Source organism: Neolamprologus brichardi, chromosome 3 (genome assembly GCF_056152115.1).
Source record: "Neolamprologus brichardi isolate AB-2024 chromosome 3, ASM5615211v1, whole genome shotgun sequence".
Classification (NCBI taxonomy): Eukaryota; Metazoa; Chordata; class Actinopteri; order Cichliformes; family Cichlidae; genus Neolamprologus; species Neolamprologus brichardi.
Window position 1 is genome coordinate 8,500,157 of NC_142106.1, and position 20,210 is coordinate 8,520,366.

Sequence of the window (20,210 nt, forward strand, 5' to 3'; positions counted from 1 at the left end):
CTTGCTCTTTAAAAAGTGCTTACACTGAAGTAAAGTTTTCAAAAGTGCTTCTTTGTGTGTATTCCTGAACAATCATCTGGTACTTTGTGCAAAAAAACCAAACATGTAAACAGATTGAATGAAATTAACAAAATTCCATTCTTTGGTCAGTGGGTCTTTGTGCAATTCGCCAATGACAATAACAATATAGAAAGAACACAAACAATTGGCAAGGCCAACAACTGTACGTCTTACAGATTTTGTGCCAGGAAAACTAATCTGTCAACATTATCAGGCTTCAACGATGCCCTGTGGCAGGTTACAATGTTTCCACTGCAACTAAAAATCCTTTCAGAAGGGGAGCTGGTAGCTGGCGCACAAAGGTATTTCTTGGCCAGGAGGCTCAGTGCTGGATAGGCAACTTCATGTTCCTTCCACCATTTGAGAGGGTCAGCATCACTCTCTACACAAACTGACAACAGGTAGCTAGAAAATTCATTTTCGATTGCTTCCCTTTTTGTGAAACCAGTGTTGGTGGCTGTGCTGTGCTGGAAGAAGCTTGCCAGTGATCTCTTTTTTTTAGCTGTGTGTCCCACTGCTGCTTCTTCTCGGTCTGCAGACTCAGGCATGGCTGGATCAGTCAGCTCAGACAAACACGTACCCTGATAGCTGAGCAGAGACTCTGCCTCCAAGATGAGCTTATGTTTTAGTGCATTAATCTTCTCACTAGGGATGTATTTCGCCCTGAACCGTGGATCCACAAAAGAAGCCAAGTCCAACAGGTCACTGGTGGATGGATCTGCATATTTATTGTTGAGGTAATCCACAATGCGGGTCTTGATGGATTTACACAGCTCACTATCCTCCTCTCCAGGTGCCAGGAGACTAGTGTTAAACAGGTGTAGCACAGGTCTGACATATGACAGGGTCACATACTTGTGATACATACTCTCCTGAAAGTGCATCAGTGAAGTCCTGACAGGGTTTGAGAGCTTTCTGAACTGCTTCCAGGACCTCTATGTCCTGCCAAGTAGGGACTAGAGGTCTGGTTTTCATGTCGACAGAGAGGACTTTAGAAAGTGCTCTTTCCTGCTCCAGAACTCTCTCTATCATGAGAAGCCTTGATCCCCAGCGAGTTGTTGCCTCTGTGAGTAGCTGGTGACTTGGAAGACCCAGCTGTATTTGCACTTCAGCCAGCTCTCTTCTCTTCCTCCAGCTGTAGGAGAAGCTGCTGACGACTTTCTTACACAGAGAAATAGCCCGGGTAATGCGGGCATCATCCATAGCATGTCCTGTGACACACAAAATACAAACTTTTAAAATCACTTTAATTGTTATGTTAAGATGCAAATCACTCAAAGGCAAATTAATATCCATCTCAGTTGTATAGAATGTGATGCATAAGACTTAACAATATTTGCAAAATGTGTCGTGTATTGTATAACCTAGATTCTAGTTAAACTATCTTGGTAAAATCACCAGATCACCAAATGATTATTTTTATTTTTTTTATTATTATTTTTTTTTTACACCTTTTAATCTCACTATGTATTTAAAAATGTATCCCTGTCTTGTCTCTGCTGTGGTCCTCATTTAGTGTCACAACTCAATCTAATACAAGCACAAATACACCCCAATACGTTTATTGGATTTAATAGGGATAGTTTATTTATTTATTCAACTAACTTTCGATTTCTAAGCGATAGATGTATATGCTGGCTATGACTTATAAAAATATTTGTCTTGTGGTCCATAGGCATGTTTAGCTCTACAAGTGACTCTATACACTTTTCATTTATTAGCATTTTTTTTTTCTCAAATCAACAAATTCAGTATTGCACTCACCAATGGCCAGATGAAGCCTGTGACCAAAACACTGGATCCTCGGCCACTTGTTCAGTTGAACCGCCTTGACAATATTAGCCCCGTTGTCAGTTGTTATAGCAACCAGTCCCGTCGGGTTGAGCTTCCAGGTTTTGAGCACATCCTGAAGGGCTTCAGCTATATGCTCTCCGGTGTGGTCTTGAGGAAAGTAGCTGGTCTGGAGACAGGCAGTTTTCAGTTCCCAGTCTTCCATGAAATGTACAGTCACACTCATATATGGCTCGCACGTCCTGCTGGACCACATGTCGGTGGTCAGTGCGAAGTGTGACACTTTGGTGAGCTGGGCAGCGAGACTCTGTCTAACTTCAGTATACATTTTTGGCAGTGCTTCTCTGGTGAAGTATTTCCGGCTAGGTAACTGGTATCTTCGGTCAAGAGTTTTTAGCAGCTGTACAAAGCCCTCTTGTTCCACAGTTGAGATGGGGACCATGTCTTTAGCAATATGATAGGCCACTGCTTTAGTAATTTCCCCCCACTTCTCACTTTTTGTATCATATGGCACAGCACGAGTATATGAGTGTTGTAAGGTGGTCTGTTTCACGGCAGGAACCTCGGAAGACTTTGCGGTCGGGGCTACAGCACGCAATTTCACACACTCTTCATACTGCACTTTATGGCGCAGTTGTAAATGGTGGAAAAGGTTAGTAGTGCTCGAACCTTTCGTTGCGACGCTTTTTCGACATTCTCTACAGAATACATTATTCTGCTGCTCATCTGACACTTTGAACCCGAACCATCTCCAAATAATTGAGCCATTGGTTTTCTTTTTTCCGACGAGCTCCTCTTCGCTAGCTCCTGTGTCCATTTTGTCGCCAACTGGAGGTGTAGCGATGGGGGAGGGGGTTTGTGTTCAGTGAGGGTGAGAGGCGGGGCAGACAAACCCCAAGAGAGGCAAAATAGCGGCTCCGCAAGTGTAATTAAAACGCAACATAGACTATATCGATATAAACGATATTGTCACATCTTATGTCTTGTATAAAAATATATCGATATTTTTAAAAAAATCGATATATCGCCCAGCACTACAACACACTCACTGCAAATTAAACACATTGGTTTGGCATTTGGATTTGGCGGTAAAATGAATAAGTATTTGTCAGTCCAGGCAGGGTTCATTGTCAATTTTGCACTTTTGGACTGAGAAAGACATGCTGTTGTCGCATCATATATTACGATGATTGTTTAATATGTTTACATCACGGAGCATTGTGGGTTAAATATTGCTAGGCTACTAGGAGTGTTGCATTCACAGTCTACACTACGCTGTAGGAATATTTAATTTTTTTAAAATTAATTAATGAATTAATTTTTTGCGTTTTCTCTGTGTTTCTGCTAGGACCACAGGCAGGGCCACTCGCAGGTTGCTTCTGGGCCGCATTTGGCCCACGTGCCGCCATTTGAATAGGCTTGACTTAGGATTTAACCAAGACAGAACCAGAATCAGAACTAGATGATATTAGCACTAAAAATCATCACAGACCTGCACTACACTTATTTTTTTTAATGCTACCAAAAGTACAATATTTAGATTGAGAAAAGTTTATATAATTATTTAGCCTTGTTGTGCAAACAAGTCTGCATAACTTAATAAATATATAACTTGAAAAATAACAAACCTAAAAAGAAACACTAGGTACGAGATACATGAGGACCTATGATACGGTGATACTTTTGGTAAACAACCATTTAACTAACATATGTGTCTCACCTCACAGCTGCTATCCAGGCTAGACGCAGTAACATCCGATACACGAGCGGCCTCGTGTTGCTTCCAGGTTGGGAAAGAATGAAAAGATAAACCATTTTCAAGCTTATTCTCTTGCCGGTCGGGCAATCAAACATCGCAGCCAACCACACAGCAAGAACAAACCATAGCTGGTGTTATCCATGTGCTTTCGACCCTCTGTCGCTTGATGCTTGGTGCATCAGGCCAAAATCCTTTCCACGCCCACCCCCCCGTGACATCACACTCCAAAGCCCTTTGACCCCCTTCTCAGCAAGCTTCCACTACTCTCACTAGTGATGGGTCGGTCGCGAACGAAATGGCTCTTAGAGCCGGGTCTTTGACGTGAACGACGCGAGCCAGCTCCTTATCGCGAGCAGTGTTTTTTTTCTCTCACCCTCTCTCTCGCACTTTTTTCCGTTTCACTCAGCATGCGAGCCTTGTGCTTTACGCTGGGAAGAGGGGGAAGGGGCGGTAGGAGTAGCACAGGAACAGAGCCAGAGGGAGAGAAAGAGAGGCAGGGACAACAACGTCACATTAGAAAGGTATAGTAATCATCCACAACTATTTTCAGTTGCAGATGATAAAGGATTCAGAAAGTTTATTCATGCAGGTCCATATGACAGAGAATATGCATCTTCTTTTTGTTTTCATATTATAATTTATATTTAATTGTGTTGTGGTTTGCAGTGTTTTGTGTTGTTTCACTTTAAATTTGTAAAAGGAAAAAGCTGAAAATTTAAATAGTTAAAAGTTGAAATGTGAATACTTGGTTTTTGTATTATTTGATTTATTTATTACATTTTATGTGGAGTGAATAAATAAAAGTATATTTACGGTGGCCCCTACAGACAAAGCACATAAAAACTTCAAATCACGTACGAACCCTGAAGCACGTACAAACTCCAAAACACGTAAAAACACATAAAAACACGTAAAAACTCCAAAACACCTAAAAACTCCAAAACACGTAAAAACTCCAAATCACGTACAAAACACAACAGAAGTGCTCCAGGATGCTAGGGGCAGTGTTGAACTTTTGTTACCTAGTGGCTACACAAGCCAGCAAGTACCAACGACCGGATTTGGTGTGTGGTAATAACAGGTAAATGAACTTATTTTTTTAAAATTATTTGACTATATATATGAATGCTTGTGTATAAATACACAAACAATACACAAAGGCTTTCATGCTTTCAGTTGTGTAATTTAAGTGATCTAGGTAGCTCTGTTTTGGAAGTTCAGTTCATGCTAGAAATGTCTTTTGGAGTTTGTACGTGTTTTGTCTCTAGGGGCCACCGCATATATTTATATATAAACATATATAAATAAAACCACTTTTTTACATTAGTAATTCCTTTTGTGCATAATTTTATATTATTGTTAAAAATAAATTAATAAAAGCAACAAAAAAACCTGAAGAGCCGGTTCTTAGCCGAAAGCACCGGCTCTTTTTAGTGAGGCGAACCAAAAGAGCCGGTTCTCTAAAAAGAGCCGGAAATCCCATCACTAACTCTCACCCTGGGGTTGCGCTCCCCCACGCTTGTATCTGGCTTCATGTCCTGGGGGTGGGGGTTGGTTGTTCTCCTGCCCTGCACCCCATCCTTTTGTTCATATTCCAAGACTATTTTTCTTTATGTATTCTTTCCCCCTAGCAACCGCCATATTATGATGTTGCAAGCAATCACAAACTCTACAGTCTGTCTAACTCCAGTGTATACCAAGCAATCTATTATTCTCAACGGAGCTAAACTCAACATAAACTGAACCTGCATTAAATTTAGCTCGATGCTTACCTTTAGACGAGCCCACAAACCGAGAGAAACTCCGTGATGAAGCTGGAAGTCTTTCCAAACACAGGAAACAGATCAGGGAGCAGAGACCCACGTAGTTCGCGCTGATCTCAGCTACAATCCAGGAGACAAGGGTGTGCAGATCGATGCAGATATCGATCCAAACGTTGGTAGTGGTATATGTTCCTGTAAGTTTACTACTTTACTCCAGTTTCATGAAAAAGCAGCTTTCTCTGCTCGACTCCTCTCCTCCCCTGCACACACACTTTGCTCCTCCCCCTTTACCGGGCTCCGCTGTGATTTGTTGCTGTGCGGTCACGTGACTCAGCAGCACAAGGTAACCCCGTGGAGTGTTATTTTAAAGTAGCGCCAATCTCCTTTTGTTAAACTCTTTTCCTTGGCCTCGATGAAAACGTCATCGTGGGGAGGACAACTGCTGAGATCTCAGGAAAAGAGAGGAGCTGTGCTGAGTAGTGATGGGATTTCCAGCTCTTTTTAGAAAGCCGGCTCTTTCGGCTCCGAACCGGCTCTTCGGGTTGTTTTGTTGCTTTTATTAATTTATTATTAACAATAATATAAAATTATGCACAAAAGGAATTGCTAATGTAAAAAAGGGGGTTTATTTATATATGTTTATATAGAGACGAAACATGTACAAACTCAAAAACACATTTCTAGCATGAACTGAACTTCCAAACCAGAGCTACCTTGATCGCTTAAATTACACAATTGAAAGCATGAAAGCATATGGGTATTGTTTGTATATTTATACACAAGTACTCATATATATTCAAATAATTTAAAAAAAAGTTCATTTACCTGTCACTACCACACACATGCTGTGTCCCAATTCGGGGTATGCACGCTTGAAGTATGCGCACTACGCGTACTACGGACGGTGCGTACTATAAGTACGGGAAGTGCGGAAGTGAGAGGCTTTTGAAATGGGACGGTATATGCTTCGTCGCGCTGTTCAGGTTGCCTAGCAACCATGATACTAACCGCGAGACACGTTACATACAGCTTTGTTTGACAGAAATGAAGGAGAAAATTGTTTTGTTGGTCAATCATTTTTGTCATGACATCACTTTGATTAGTTGAGTATCTGAGGCTGAGACCACAGGACTGTAAAACATGATTCAAGGGCTTCATTTCTGTACTGAACAGTCATTTAAGATTAGCTAGTAAATAATAATTAGTTAATGTTGTTCATGAGACTAAAGTCATCTCACTGTGGTAATGTAAATATAATATGGCCAATATTATAGTATTGTCAGATTATATATATATATATATATATATATATATATATATATATATATATATCTCACTGACTTTCAGCTTGTTGTGTTTGTGGATATATGACTGACTTTAATTATCCATAAAATCATCAGATTCTCTGTAAGATTAAGGTCGACTATATATATATTTAGAAGTAGAGGCTTTAAAACCAAGTTAATGCTGAAAGTACAAACATCACTAGTGTCACATAACTTTGCCGACATGTGGCCAACAGCAATGTTTTAATGTTCTTTGTTATTAAACATTCGCACATGAATAAGTGACGTCATATTCAGTACTTACTTTTGACAGTTCACTTTTCGGCCGCTCCCTTCTGCCGTATTTTGCGGCAAAATTATCCACACCCACCGCCGCGCTATGAATTGTGGGATATATGGGACCACGAAGCGTGCACCGGACCACGCTTGATATTTGGGGAAATCGACGGCGCATTTGGAGTATGCATTTGAAGTACACTTCGAATTGGGACAGCCGTCGTCGTGTGGCGGTGACGTAACCGCACTTAAAATGCGTACTTCAAGCGTGCATACCCCAAATTGGGACACAGCAACTAAATCCGGTCGTTGGTACTTGCTGGCTTGTGTAGCCACTAGGTAACAAAAGCTCAACACTGCCCCTAGCATCCTGGAGCGCTTCTGTTGTGTTTTGTACGTGTTTTGGAGTTTTCACGTGTTTTGGAGTTTTTACGCGTTTTGGAGTTTGTACGTGTTTTAGGGTTTGTACGTACTTCAGAGTTCGTACGTGTTTTGAAGTTTATACGTGCTTTGTCTCTAGGGGATTCTGCACAAAGACGTAAACACAAATATATATATATATGTACATCTGGACAACAAACTGGACTGGACTCATAATTCAGACATACTCTACAGGAAAGGGCAGAGCAGGCTGTACCTGCTGCAGAGACTCAGGTCGTTTGGAGTGAAGGGCCCACTCCTGAAACCTTCTATGACTCTGTGGTGGCCTCAGCTATCTTTTATGGTGTGGTCTGCTGGGGCGGCAGCATCTCTGCCAGGGACAGGAAGAGACTGAACAGGCTGATCAGAAGGGCCAGCTCTGTTCTAGGATGCTCTCTGGACCCAGTGGAGGTGGTGAGTGTTGGACAAAATCCCCCACCCCATGCAGGAGACTCTGACAGCACTGAGCAGCTCCTTCAGTGGCTGCAGCACCCACGGTGTGGGACGGAGAGATTTCGCAGGTCTTTCCTCCCCACTGCTGTCACACTCCACAACAAAGACTTCAGCTGATCAAACACACACATCCACACATGTGCAATAACACTAAGTGTAATACGCTTTCTCTTTCTGGCATCGTTGTATTATAGTTTTTATTTTATTCTGTTGTGTACAGTATCTTATTGATATCTTATTCCAGTGTTTTTCTCTAATTTTTCTATGCAACTTGGCACTGTCCACTGCTGTAACATAACAAATTTCCCACGTGTGGGACTAATAAAGGTTATCTTATCTGAACTTATATATGGCCACTAGAGGGAGATATTTGATATATTCTGACTGAGGAAGACTGTTCCACAGTTTGCTTAAAACAGCTTCCAAAGCACTGTCACCGCTGGTTTTAAAATTATAGAGAGGGACAGTTAGAAGACCCTGATTAGAGGATCAGAGAGGTTGGCTGTACTAAATAGGTCTTAGGTCTTATGAGCATGGTACTCTCCTTGTAAGTAAGTAAAATTGAATTTGTATAGCACTTTTTAAGACAACATGTAGAGCCTGTAGAGCTTTATATGTTAATAACTAGAAGCAGTGGAGGAATGTAAGGATAGGTGTAATATGTGACTGCTGGCTAGTTTATGATAATGAAATACCGCCCACTGAGGCCCACATGTCCAATGAAACGGCATCACTCGATTTATTAACAAAGGGGCTCATATGAGGCTTCTGCAGCTATGACCAGCTGTGATGGAAGCTTCAGGAAGTTAATCTGCAGGTGACCTCTGTAACTCCACTTGTATCTCCACACAACATGGTCATGTAAAGCAACACAGCTCTAACATCCAGAGCTTTGTTGTTGTTTTTTTTTTCATATTTACAAAATGTGATGAACATTTGAGTCAGAGATGAGGCCTTCTGCTTACAGCAGTGGGTTAAAGCACCTAAAGTCCACAGTCTGTTAACTGATCACTGCATAAACACTGAACATATGCATATATATATTAATAAAGGTTTACAAAAGAAAAAAGTTTATAAATTATAAATGAAATATTTTATCTGTATTAGTCTACACTTCATTTTGGCTGCGCCTTGGTTCTGCCAGACATTTCTTCCTGTCACCAAGTACTTTGGGGGTTGTCTGTTTTTTCACTGTTATTGTAGGCCCTTTATCTTACTTTTACACAAAAAAACACGTAAAGGAAACTGTTGCTGTGATTTGGTGCTATATAAATAGAATTAAATGAAAACTTACAAGCTCCCACCCAGGTTTTCTGTTGGAGACACTGCCAGGGACAGTGATTGGCTTTTAAACCATGTGACCACATGCCCAGCAAATCCTTGTTAATGACACGTAGGCCAATATGTAAGTGGACATATGACTGGATGTTTTTTCTCCATACCTCTGTGTCCGTCCTGTTTAAATGTTGTCTGTAAAACATATGATGATTGACGAGGTCTCAAGATGAAGCATGTCTCTGTCAGCCTATTAGAGATCAGAGCTGTCCTGCTGTCAAACAGAAGACAGCTGACGGATCTCTAACAGTCATTTTGAGCTTTATGGGAACTTTCTGTAAGTATATGTGCATTTCTGCTCGCTTTGCCACAGAGTGGGAAATCTTTGGAAATAAAGAGAACAACTGTGGGAGGATCAACCATGACAACAGGTCAGAGAAATGAAGCATGTTTGTAGGTGAAGCTCTTTTGCTGCCACCTGCTGGATCTTTATACATAGTGTCTTTCAAACAGGTACCCGCTCTCTCTCTCTCTCACACACACACACACACACAGCCTCCCGAGGATCAATAATACTTGATAACTCATCTCATCCTCCATCAATACATCTTTTATTTTTGATTCCATATCTGGTGATTAATCATAATTCAAAGTAAATGAATGTCCTGAATAAACAAAGTACAAGAAACTCTGCTGAAAGAAGAATTGGAAACTAGCTGAATGTATCTCAGTATATAACAATGTATCACAATCTGTTACTCATTTGAATTTTAATAGAAAACATAAATATAGATAACAGGAACAGTTGCTAAGGACATAATATAATAATGATAATGATGGAGAGCTTTATTGTATAACTTATTTATTAGACTTTACAAAGTGCTTTGATAAGAAACTCAAGAGCAGATTTTAAAGAGAGGAATGGAAATTTAATTAAGTGACAAATAAAACTAAAACTATACAAACTATAAAAATCTGTTAGACCAGTTAGAGACCAGCAGCTGGACGTCAGTGGTTGGACTGGTGGACTACCTTAGTGAAGAGTAGACGACGTCTGGCTCTGGTTTAAAGTCTGAACACAAACACAGTTCAAACAACAGGAAACATGATTACAAGCTTTGTAGTTCAATCAAGACCTCCAATCTCCACCTCTCTGCATCACACAGTCCCAGTTCAGACTTTATTGGGAACCAGCTCAGATTATTTATTAATAAGTGACTTTTATGTATATATGCATGTATATATTGTGCTATTCTGAGTTTGTGTATTGTCTGTCTTTGTTACTGTTTGTGTATAATGGAGCACTGTAATGAAAAATAGTGCTGATCTTTAACATTGATCACATGATTTCTTCTAGTGTGGGTTTAATATTGGTTCCCTGTCGGTCCTCCCTGTGGCTCGTCTCTCTCTGTTCCCTGTGTGCATTAATCTGTCGCTGTTCCTGATTTCAGTTTGGGTTGTTCTTTATTTCCTGTTTTACTTTTAGTTTGCACTTGTGTCTGATTTTGAATTGCACTTCTCTCCTCAGTGTCTTGGTTGTTTTCAACTGTTTCTAAACTAGTTGTTTCCACTTCCCTGATTAGTGTGTGTTCCCTCACCAGAGGCCTCACGGGCCTGTACTACAAAATACAGTGTTGGCTTTCCCAATTAGCTTCGTGGATATATCACTGTGGCAACAGGGTGTAGTTGGTGGGTGTGGTGCAGGGGTTCAGGGGGTAGTGCTGGGGGAGACTGGCAGACACAGTGGTCTGCAGTGGTCTAATGATGCCTTCTCTTTTTACAAACAGGAGCATGCTGGGACCAGACGAGGGTGGAATGAGCTACCGAGCAGTGCAGACAGAGTATGATGGCTGAAATAGCCGGTCAGAGACTCTGTGTGAGCATTAAAAGTGAATTTAGCACCAAACCAAGCACCTGTTGGGTCACGTTGGGCCTCCGAGTAAGTCCTGCTACAATCGCCATGTTAACTTGTGCTATGAACCTAGCCTGCTCCTTTCACATCACCGTTTTTACACTGAGGGACACCAGCTTTAAATAGATCCAGTTCCAGAGCTGTGACATGCAGCCGTCACCTTAAAAGTAAACCGAAGCACTGAGAGCGCACTACATCACCAGATTAATGATTTGTTTTGGCATTAATCACATATCCTTTTAGCTTTTTTATATTTATTATGATTTTATAGTTTTTTATTCACTCTCTGATAACGTCTCTGGAGGAGGCAGCACTCATCAGGTTTATTTCTGTGGGAGAAAAGTCATGTGATCCATGAAACGCCTCTTTTAGATTGGTCAGATGACGCCAGCATCGCCCCTTTCTGACTGCCAATGTAATGTAATGCCATATTAGGGATGTGTTTAGAGCATCTGCAGTCTGAGCTTTAGGGTAACAGGGGTTAGTTTTATATACAGTGAAGTCACTATGTGAAAGTTTGCTCATATTTCACATGAACAGCCACCGCTGGAGCAAAATCAACACGTTCTCACTCCCAAAGCGGAACATTTTACGCTAGGTGACAAATCGTCAACGCACTCATTTATATTACTGCGTAAACACACACACACACACACCACGGTTTAAGTTCTCCTCATGTCTTTAAATAGCTTTTGTTTCCCTTTTTGTCATGGTTGTCCAGCCGTTTTGTCAGTTTGTGACAATGTGCAGGATATTTGTTGACATAAAGACAAAAAATGAATAACAAAAATACCGCTAAACAGTTGTGTTTGATGTAGCATAAAATATATTACTAGTATATATGATAGTTATGTTAAAAACAATATAGTTTTATTTTCAAACACTGTGCCAAGAGGAACACAGATTTATAACCAACCTCACATTCTGCTCCTCTTATCTCCTTAAAGTAATTGTTGACTTTACATGAAACACTTTGTTTCTGACGGAGAAGTCTATCAATCGATCACAAGACTGAAATCTGAGCCGTGATGTGGTTAGCTTAGCTTAGCATGGTGACTGTAAACAGGGTGAGCAGCTAGTCTGTCTCTGTCAAAGGTAAAGAGCAGCTGTACCTGGGCCTCCTTGTTCTGATGGTTGTTTGTCCATAACGGACGTCTTCACTTCTCACTGCTGAGTAGACCACAGCTGAATCAGTCTCTGTACAATAAACACATTAGAATTACTGCAGGTACAACAATAGCATTGTTATATTATTACACTACAGCTATATGCATATTTTTTTTAAGCTACTAAGTGATGGCATTCAGAGAACCATGAAGACCTTTCACAGGTCTCTTATTTTAACCCTTCTGTTAGGAAGGAGCAGAAATAACCGGAGACATTCCTGTAAAAAAATAACAGAAGATGACAAGAAAGTCTCCATCTTCTTTTAGTGGAAACTGACACACTTCACTACACAGAGAACAAAGGAAACATTTCATAGCATGAACACTATTATTAGCTAAAGCAGAGCATAGTGCAATGAGAGGGCTCAACTTCAGACTACCTGCTACTGCTGTCAGCAGCAGGAAGTTACTGCTGTAGTTTCAGAACTGTAAGAACGATGCACTAAAGGAAAGGTTGAAAAGACACAGTTAATGACCTTTGTTGTGTTTGTGCGGCTGAATTATTGTTGTTAATTCAGACAAAATGTGGTCAAACGAACATGAAGATAAATGATGGATCGCATTTGGGCCAACAAACTCTCCTAAAAACACATCGGTGAGCCTGATGTGGACAGACTGACCTGTTCTCTCATTACAATGAAAATACACTGCAGGTCATTTTGACTCATCTCACTGCCACAAATACTACACCAAGAACAGTAAGCAAATTAAATACTTACTGTTTGAGAAATCCTGAATCAACCTTTTTTAGCAAACAGTACAAAACCGTGCGATTAAGTTTGTGGAATAAAGTTTACGTGTCCACCAGGACCCACAGACAGAGCAGAGAAGCTTCCCCAATCATGAGAATTTGCATATTAATGATCAAGGAACTGACCTCCCAGCCCACTGTCCCTTCAGTGGGCTGGTTTCAGTCATTATGCAATGAACTGTTTATAAGATTGGGGAAACCTGCAGTCAGCTGAGACTGAAGAAGTCACTTGGATGAGTGACGAAACAGTGAAAACGCTACGTCCAGATGAACAGAATCAACTTTTTGGGAGCTAGAGTTAAATTTTAAAAAGGTCAAATGTAAAGAAAACAGTTAATGCTGGAAGAAATTCTTAATATGATTATAAATGTCTGTGTGCAGAGTTCGCAAATGATGTCTCCATGTTCCTGTGTTGAAACAGCTGCAGCTGAAGTGTTTTCTTTCTATCAGAAACAGGATGCTGGACGACTGCAGAGCTGTTAGCTTCAGTTAACCACAGACCACAAACACACAGTCCAGCTCACAGTGAACAACACTCAGTGAGTACAGAGTTGAAGACAGTTACTGTTACATTTGGTTGTGAAACATCTATTACACTAATGCAGTCAGCAACAGTGTTCATGAACCTAAATCTGATTCTAACTTCTCCTAAACTCAGTCTGAGACATCTAAAGAGGAAAATGTCCTCATGATCCAAACTATGCTCACGATGCACACTATCACCGTTCACGCTCCTTAAATACTCAACTTGCGATAAATGTCACCACATTGTAAACCTGCCAATCTCATCGTACCTTTCTGGCGTCTCTCAGGGCTAGAGACACATCAGTGTTTGCTTTTGTTTCTTCTCTCTCTCTCTTGCTAAGGCAGAACACCTGCAAATCATTACCTGCGGCTCATTACCTAGCCGTTCTGGTGTCCACGGCTGTATCCCAATTCAGGGTCTGCAGCCTTAAAGGCCACATTTTAAGGCCGATTACGTCACAGCGACACGACGAAGGCTGTCCCAATTTGAAGGCTGCTCGAAATGCGGCCCTCAAATGCGTCCTTCATTTCCCTGAATTTTAAGGACATGGCGGTGTAGACTTCGTGGCCCAACATATCCCAGAATGCATAGCGCGGCGGTGGGTGTGGATAATTTTGCCGAAAAAAAACGGCGGATGAGGGGCGCCCGAAGAGTAAACTTTAAGTAAGTACTGAATATTATGTCACTTATTTATGTGCAAATGTTTACTAACGAAGAACATTAAAACATTACTGTTGGCCACATGTCGGCAAAGTTATATGACATTAGTGACGTTTGTACTAACTTGGTTTTACAGCCTTTACTTTAAAATATACGCCGTTCAATAGCTGAGCTTAATCAGAGAATGATCAAAGCTCATGTAGAAACAAACAAACAAATGAACAAAAGATTTTCTCCTTCATTACTGTCAAACAAAGCTGTATGAAACGTTTCCAGCTGTTAGTATCATGGTTGCTAGGCAACCTGGGCAGCGCAACGGAGGCTACACCGTCCCATTTCACAAGCATCGCACTTCCGGCCTTAGCGGTCTTTGAGTACGCGGCCCTTGAGGATCGTTGAGGCTGCAGACCCTGTATTGGGATACAGCCCATTTAAGATGGCAGATCAAGGCTTCTCATTGCTGGATCGTTGCATGACTCCCGTCAGTGTTGCCCGGCTCTCGCCAAGTAAGACTTTTCTAGTTGTCTGTTTCTGGCAAAGGATTTGCGCTCGCCTGTGATGGATGGATTTCCCTGAATCCGTCCTATCCCGTATTTTTCACAGAAGTTTTGACATGAATGGTTCGAATGGTGTTTGACTGAAGAGGACATTCTCATGTGTATGATCGAAGACGAGGGTTGTTGTGTTGTCCACCTCAAAGGACCCCTGGATTCCTCCCTCCCCTACACACTTTTATATATAGCACTGAGTCTGTGCATATTTTGTAACTAAATTGTTAAACATTTTTCTGAGTCTGCACCCACCATTGTGACAGCCAAAGTCGTTTTCATTAACAGTATAATTTCTCTGGCTTTATTTAATTATTTATTTATTTTAATTTCTTGAGCCCTACTTTGCAAATATGTCTTTATATATTTCCACCAAAAGGAAAATAAAAAAGACCCCAAACCCCCATTATATGAAGAAATCACCTCTGCTTCTTCTGATTGGCTGTGGATGAATTGTTGTTTTGACAGCACTGTACATCACATCAGTGATGATGTCATCTTCCACAACTTTGTCTGCTGAAATGATCCAACATGAACAATAATATAAATTAAATATCTAAACATTTAATAAAGTTGTTACTGTGATCTTAATGAATGTGAACTTTATTCTACCAAACAAACTCAGACATGAAAGATCAGGAAGTCTGAGTCTCACCTTCAGGTTTCCTGTGAACACATCGTCTCACCAGCAGAACCAGTAACACCAGTAGAACCACAACACAGACTGATCCAACAGATGACAACACAAAGAGAACAGCAGGAGAGAGTGATGGAGGAAGAGTGATGGAGGTGGAACCAGGTGGAGGTGTGGTGGTGTGTTCCCCTAAAATAAAGCAAACACAGTCATTAAGTTGTCGTCACATTGTGAATGTTGAACATGCAGAAACACAGACAGGTGAGTGTGTCACCTGTGACAGTGATCCAGCTGGATGGAGACTCTCCATGACCGCTGATGTCACACTTGTAGAGGCCTTCATCAGACCTGGAAACATGCTGGATGGTCATGTGACCTGTAGGCTGCTTCCTGATGAGGGAGCCATCTTTATAGAAAGCAGCTGGGAGGTTGGAGGGAGTGGTCTTTGTTTTACAGAGCAGAGTGACGTCATCTCCCTCCATCACAGGGAGGACAGGACTCTGCAGGATCACTGATCCACCTCAACACAGAGACAAACTACAGCATTTCATCCATTTACACACAGCTTCATCAACACTAACTCCACACACTCAGCTTACCAGTGACTGTCAGGTTAACCATGTTACTGATGGGACCCTCTCTGGACTCACACCAGTAAACTCCACTGTGCCATGTATACATGTAACTGATGTTACAGGAAGAACCACCTAGTCTTCCCCATTCCTTACACTCAGCTCTGTTGTCTGTTGCTGTGTTTCTCCTCAGAGTCCATCCAGCAGAGCTGTCGTCCTCCTCACAGCTCAGAGACACAGAGTCATCTTTAAAGAACTGAGAGCTGCTGGGACTCACAGTCAGACGAGCTGTGAGGGTTAAAATGAAAAAATGATGATCTGTTAGACTTTACATTCTGAAACATGAACCCCATCAGGTCATATCAGTGAGCGTTTCTCAGGTTTAAACTGTGACAGAAGAAGGTTACTGACCTTGGTTTGTTGTGCAGCTCAGCAGTGAGATCAGAACTAAAGAGAAATGACACTCAGGTTGATTTGAGGTGAACATCAAGAACAACTCCACACAAACAGCTGACAAACTCGTCGCTCCCTGAAATACCTGCTCATTTTCATTTGATGTAACATGTTTCATTGAAGTTCGACAAAAGATTGAAAAATTGTGGAAGCCTTAGATACAGCTGGTGATAGCTCTCATTCATACAGTTAGGATTTGCCACTAATCTTAAATAACACTAAAGACACTCAGGTTCATTTGAGGGGAATCAATCAACTCCACACAAACAGCTGACAAACACACAAACTCTTCTTTTGATATATCTGTTCATTTTCTATTTGAAGCCTGCAACAAGTTTCAATAAAGTTTGGAGAACAAATGACAGAAAAAGTAAATCCCACAAAGTCAACTCCACACAAACAGCACTAACAACTGGACCGCTATGATGCCTCTAATACTACAATCATTTCAACAGCAGTTGCTGAACAGCAACTATTGAAAGATCTCACGAACATTCTGTTTCCCGTACCTCTAGTTTGGCATTTTTAAAAAGCAGCTCTGAAAATGAGCAACATTGTTTTAACAGCAATAATTAAAATAATTATTTTTATTTGCACTGACTATCAGGAGAGCAGACAGTCAAAGTACTAGAATTCAAACAAACACAGAGATTCTACTTACAGAGCAGACACAGCACAGATGTTTCCTTCATCGTCCTTCTCACTCATTTGAGCTTTTTTTCATGTCTGTCACTGACACCAAGTAAAGCCCGCCCTCTTCCTCTGAGCACCAGCTTTTCTATTGGTTCAAACACTGAAGTTCAAAGCAAACATTTTCCTTGACAGAGGAGGCAGTAGGCTGCACGGGTTCTATGTCGGCTTGTACACATACACGAGAGACATGAGAGTTCTTCTTTACCGATGTTTACTGCTCCTTTTAAGTACCGGTACACTGTAGAACTGGTGAACACAAATGTACAATAAAAATATACATTAAAACATATTACAATATAAAATTCACAAAATATAAACAAACGTACCACTTTGGCCTGCAAGTGGACAAACCGGTGCATTTTGAAACTTAGGACTTCTTATTTCTTCCTTAGCTAGAACGGCCATGAGCGGCTTCTCTAAAGTCCCCTTTTCTAAACAGGAAGTGACCTCTGACCTTACATTAAACCTGCTAAATTAATCGATCATTTTCCACATTTCAAATTAACTAATCCTGTATACAGATAGGAAAATGTTAAACATGTTAAACATAAAAATGAAAACATGCAAAAATAAAATGCGTTAATGACATTAGCATTACAAGAGCTCCACCTAGTGGTGAAATATTAGCATTTCAACAGGTTCTTCTACAGAACCATTTTGACCTCTAACTTACACAATAGGCATGTGAGCAGGAGACAGGGTGGAGGACAAGTAAGCCAGAAGCATTGGGGAAGAGAATAGAGAGGAATTCTGGATTAATTTGTAGAAAGTGGTAGAGTGTCCTTGCTGGGGGAAGTGATGATTTGAACATGTAGGTGAAGGCAACAGAGGTAAGGAGGTGTTGGGCAGACATGGTGTTAATTAGAGAAAAGCAGGACAGATGAAAATCCATCAACATCTGTCCTGCTTTTCTCCAATTAACACCATGTCTACCAAAAAAGCTCCTTAAAAAAAACAAAAAAAACAACAAAAACAAAGAAGCTCCTTATTACCTCTGTTGCCTTCATCTCGTCACTTTATTCAATTATTCTCAATTATTCAATTTAGTTCAAAAGACAGTAAAGTCAAAGTGCTTTATATTTTAAGGTAAAGACCCTACAATAATATAGAAAAAACCACAACAATCATATGACCCTCTATGAGCAGCACTTTGGCGACAGTGGGAAGGAAAAACTCCCTTTTAACAGGAAGAAACCTCCAGCAGAACCAGGCTCAGGGAGGGGCGGGGCCATCTGCTGTGATTGGTTGGGGTGAGAGAAGGAAGACAGGATAAAAGACATGCTGTGGAAGAGAGACAGAGGTTAATAACAGATATGATTCAATACAGAGAAGTCTATGAACACAGAGAGAGATATGATTAGCTGGAAATCATATGCTACGTTTAGAGATTTCCACATGACACTGAGGATGAGAGAAACAAACTTAAGATTTAAACTGGTTTAAACTGATTACACACTCAGAAAGTTTCTAACTGATGATAAGTTTGTAACAAAAAATAAACGGAAATAAAATCAAAAGCAGGAATAAATTAAAATCTTTATTAACAAAGATGATGATGAATAAATTTGCATTTACATAGATTCACTGCAGGAAAAGTTTAATGAAAGAAGTTGGAAAGGTTCAGGATTAGAGGGAGAGAAATATCCAATCTGCATCTACATGAATCTTTACTTTTATACAACTTTGAAAGGTGTAAAATTTTAAATTTTATACAAAAAAAGAAAGAAAAATAATTAAGTAATGTCAACTACAATGAGATTTGAGAACATCATTCAGTTGTAGCTGAACAATGAGCCAGATTATTAATCATCTATTATTCACAGAACAACAATTAAACTGTAAATTAAACAATTAAACTGTAACAGCTGATCTTTAGTTTTTCTTACAAACAGCTGCTGAAGCTAAAACACAAAAACACTCATCGATTCAGGGATTATATCACATGGTTGTAACACAGTTTGACTTTGTGTTCATGTAGACCAGCGGTCTCCAACCTTTTTTGCGCCACGGACCGGTTTATGCCCGACAATATTTTCACGGACCGGCCTTTAAGGTGTCGCGGATAAATACAACAAAATAAAACTAGTACCGGTACCGAAAAAAAGAAGATTTATTCATAACACACGTGAAAAGACCCAGGAAAACCGAGTTAATGATAAAAACGATAACAAAATAACTGAAAACCGATAAAAACCCTGAAAACTATACATTTACCTGAGCCTCAACTCTCGCAGCCCGGTACCAAACGACTCACGGACCGGTACCGGTCCGAGGCCCGGGGGTTGGGGACCGCTGATGTAGACAGAAGATGAATAAACTGTAGTCCAGAGTCACTGACAGACAGCACAGACACACACTGTTGGTCTGAGTCTGAACATGATGATAATCAGAGAAATAACATCAGACTCTGAACATCCAGCTTTCTACAGCCGTCTGCTGGATGTTCATCATCGATAATTTATCTTTCTTTGTGTTTGTTCATCTGACTCACATTCAGGCTGAAGATGCTCTGCTTTATCTGGATCAACAGGATTCTGTTGACATCTTCTGTAGATCAAGAAACCAACAACAAGAAGAAGCACAGCAGAAACACTCAGACCGACGATCAGTCCAACAGTTTGACCTGCAGGTGAGAAACGGGTGTGAGGTGTAGACAAAGAAGGTTTAATCACCAAAATTATTTACGAATCAAACAAACATAACATTTTTTTTTATCTCCCCACAAAAATACATGTTTAAAACACCACAGTGTCAGCCTGATATCACACCGAACTGTCACAAGATGTTAAACAGTAGCTGGCACTCAGCTCGTTAGAGTGACCAATCATAACGAAGCTGTTCAAATTAAAGCTAAAGGCACTTTAGAATCGTTTTCATGTTTTATAAACAGGTGAAAAGTGATAATTCTGGTCCTTTATCTACATGAGGTGGTTGAGTGTCTCAGGGAAACAATATCAGCCTGAGCACGATTTATTACTGTACTTTTAAACCGTGGGCACTCTCATGCAGACACTTTGGACCTCACACACTCTTCTTAAAGTGTCTGCAGTAGGACTTGCCCCACAATCTTTGCGCTCCCCTATATATGTTTTTCCTTCTTAAAGTATTTTTATCTGATCCTAAAAGAAGCAAAAGAAAAGAAAAAAGGTACCTACGCTGTATTTTCGAAGCTCATATCAAATTTGTTGCTACTCAGTGCAAACCTATATCTG

The 20,210-nt window shown here is 40.6% G+C and overlaps 2 protein-coding genes across 2 annotated transcripts; both read right to left on the reverse strand.

Moving 5' to 3' along the window:
• Positions 1-230: 230 nt before the first annotated feature.
• LOC148103369 (E3 SUMO-protein ligase ZBED1-like) lies at positions 231-2,080 on the reverse strand. The gene is made up of 3 exons (XM_087838100.1): positions 1,825-2,080; positions 929-1,271; positions 231-864 (listed from the first exon to the last, which is right to left on the reverse strand). Exons 1-3 carry the CDS (start codon positions 2,075-2,077, stop codon positions 231-233), a joined length of 1,230 nt encoding a protein of 409 aa, XP_087694226.1. The 5' UTR covers positions 2,078-2,080.
• Positions 2,081-10,111: 8,031 nt separating this feature from the next.
• On the reverse strand, positions 10,112-17,034 carry LOC148103370 (uncharacterized). Its single transcript, XM_087839112.1, has 7 exons — positions 16,967-17,034; positions 16,264-16,299; positions 15,880-16,140; positions 15,555-15,800; positions 15,302-15,469; positions 15,070-15,159; positions 10,112-10,155 (listed from the first exon to the last, which is right to left on the reverse strand). Exons 1-7 carry the CDS (start codon positions 16,995-16,997, stop codon positions 10,112-10,114), a joined length of 876 nt encoding a protein of 291 aa, XP_087695238.1. The 5' UTR covers positions 16,998-17,034.
• Between the last annotated feature and the right edge of the window lie 3,176 nt (positions 17,035-20,210).